Raw genomic sequence first — 2,362 nt, 5'->3', positions numbered from 1 at the left:
CCCTCAAGGGGCTCCAGGAGAGATGGGGAGGGACTCTGGATGAGGGAGGGGAGCCCTAGGAGGAGGGGGAAGGGTTTGATCCTGAAAGAGGGGAGATGGAGCTGAGATGTGGGGAAGAACTTGTTTGGTGTGAGGGTGGTGAGAGCCTGGCCCAGGTTGCCCCGAGAAGCTGTGGCTGCCCCATCCCTGGAGGGGTTCAAGGGCAGGTTGGAGGGGGCTTGGAGCAACGTGGTGTGGTGGGAGGTGTCCCTGCCCAGGTTTAAGGTCCCTTCCAACCCAGACCATTCTGTGAAGTGCAGCTGAAGAGAGTAAAACAGAGGGGAAGGGGAGAGAAGGGAAGGGGAGCCTGGGCTGGTGGGAGGTGTCCATGCCCAGGTTTAAGGTCCTTTCCAACCCAGACCATTTCGTGAAGCACAGCTGAAGAGAGTAAAAGAGAGGGGAAGGAGAGAGGAGAAGGGGAACAGAGCTGAGGTATCAACAGCCCTCAAAAAGGGGAGATGCAATGACCTGGTGGACCCAAGCAGGACAGTCCATGGGCACATTACCCTTATGCAGCTGCGGTACCAAGGTTGCCCCGAGAAGCTGTGGCTGCCCCATCCCTGGAGGGGTTCAAGGCCAGGTTGGAGGGGGCTTGGAGCAACCTGGGCTGGTGGGAGGTGTCCATGCCCAGGTTTAAGGTCCTTTCCAACCCAGACCATTTCGTGAAGCACAGCTGAAGAGAGTAAAAGAGAGGGGAAGGAGAGAGGAGAAGGGGAACAGAGCTGAGGTATCAACAGCCCTCAAAAAGTGGAGATGCAGTGACCTGGTAGACCCGAGCAGGATAGTCTGTGGGCACCTCCTCTGCAGACACAAATCCTCTTCCTCACTCTTTTCTCACCTGGGACGAGCCTCCCTGGCAGATCCACACCTAAAAGTACTGAATAAACTCTCCACTAACGTGTCCTTTCTTCCTTTTGCAGGAACGCCAAGGCCGCGTCAAGTAAAAGGCCATTCCTCCCTCAGAGACTGCAGCAGAGATTGCATCCCAGCTTTTCAGAGGGAGAAAGGAAGAGCAAAACAAAACAAAACAAAAAATATCCCGGAGACAAATTAGGACTTTTGGGTTTTTGGTTGGTTTCTTTTTCTTAATTTCATTGACTTCAAAAAGACTCTGACAAACTTGCAGCTTAAAAAAGAAAAAAGAAGTATTGGAATTTCACAAGACATAGGACTTAAACAAAAAAAAAATTGCAAAAACAACAAAAAAATTCCCTTCTAGGTAGAGTATAGATAAAAACTGTCCCCTTTCTTTTGGCTTTGGTTGTGATTTCAGAGCATACGCTTTGTTTTTTTTTTTTTTGTCTTTTTACGATGTTTTTTTCGGATTTTCAAGTCCGTAAGTGGCATATGCCTGCCTTTTTTTTTTTTTTTTTTTTCTTTCTTTCTTAATTTTTAAACCCTGCTGCTTCCCTTCCTTCCACCCCCCTGGCGCCTCCTTCCCCTGGTTTTGACGTTTGCACTTGGAACACCGAGTTGTAACATCCACCCCCCTGAAAGTGGAGTAACTGGTTTGGGTATTTTTGGGTTTTTTTTCTTCCCTTCCCCACCCCCCCCTGCCCCAGCCTGGAAGAGGAGGAATTTCTACGAGGAAGTTGGGGTTTTGGCCTAAGAAAAATTGACCAGAAATTGTCCACGAGGTTGTGTCTTAAAAGGTGGTTCATTTTTATTATTTTTTTTTTCTTCTCTGACCCTTTTGTTACTCAAAAAAGTCAAGTACTAGGAGTCCTAAGAAATGTTCTGTTCTTGTGCATTATGCGGATTTACAGATTAAGTCTGGATTAATTTGATTTTTTTTTTTTTTTTTGGAAGCTGAGAACAGTGGTAAAAACTCGTTTTGTTTACAGGAAAATGAATTTTGGACAAAAAAAAAAGGAAAAAAAAAAAGAAATATTGGAAATATTGTAAAATGTGTAGTGAATCTGTTTCTTCAGTTTCTTGTTAAGCCAATGAGGAATGGGCGTTGCCTTTTCTTTTCACCATTAATCACTTCTCAATAATAAACGTGAGATCCTGTTGGGCATCACTGTTGTCTGCCCCTCCCTTTTCCCTCCCCTGGGGAGGGCACGCACCTCCTTTGGGTGGCAATTTGGGGGGTTTTCCTGCTTTATTAAGACCTTAAAATAAGGATGGAAGAGGTGGGGTTTTCCCCTTGGGGTTTGGAGCAGGGTGATGTGACCTGTCTCCCCTCATCCCAGTGTGGGATTGGGGCTTGTTCCCCCCACCTTGGGATTGGTTTCACTCCTCTCCGGGGGAAGATGGTCTCCCCAGGGCTGGTTCTTCAGGATTTGCCTCCCCTTTTCCTGGGTAAATTAGGGATTATCCG

At 47.2% G+C, this 2,362-nt stretch overlaps 1 protein-coding gene across 1 annotated transcript in view; it reads left to right on the top strand.

Annotated features, from left to right (window-relative positions):
• YTHDF2 (YTH N(6)-methyladenosine RNA binding protein 2) overlaps positions 1-2,062 on the top strand; it is a 22,863-nt gene extending 20,801 nt beyond the window's left edge. Inside the window, exon 3 of the mRNA XM_014952929.1 lies at positions 960-2,062. Coding sequence (XP_014808415.1) covers positions 960-983 — 24 coding nt within the window. The 3' untranslated portion in view covers positions 984-2,062. The remainder of the gene's footprint in view (positions 1-959) is intronic.
• Positions 2,063-2,362: the final 300 nt, after the last annotated feature.

This window comes from Calidris pugnax, unplaced genomic scaffold (genome assembly GCF_001431845.1).
Source record: "Calidris pugnax isolate Ruff unplaced genomic scaffold, ASM143184v1 scaffold243, whole genome shotgun sequence".
Taxonomy (NCBI): Eukaryota; Metazoa; Chordata; class Aves; order Charadriiformes; family Scolopacidae; genus Calidris; species Calidris pugnax.
This window is presented reverse-complemented; position numbering and strand designations above follow the sequence as displayed.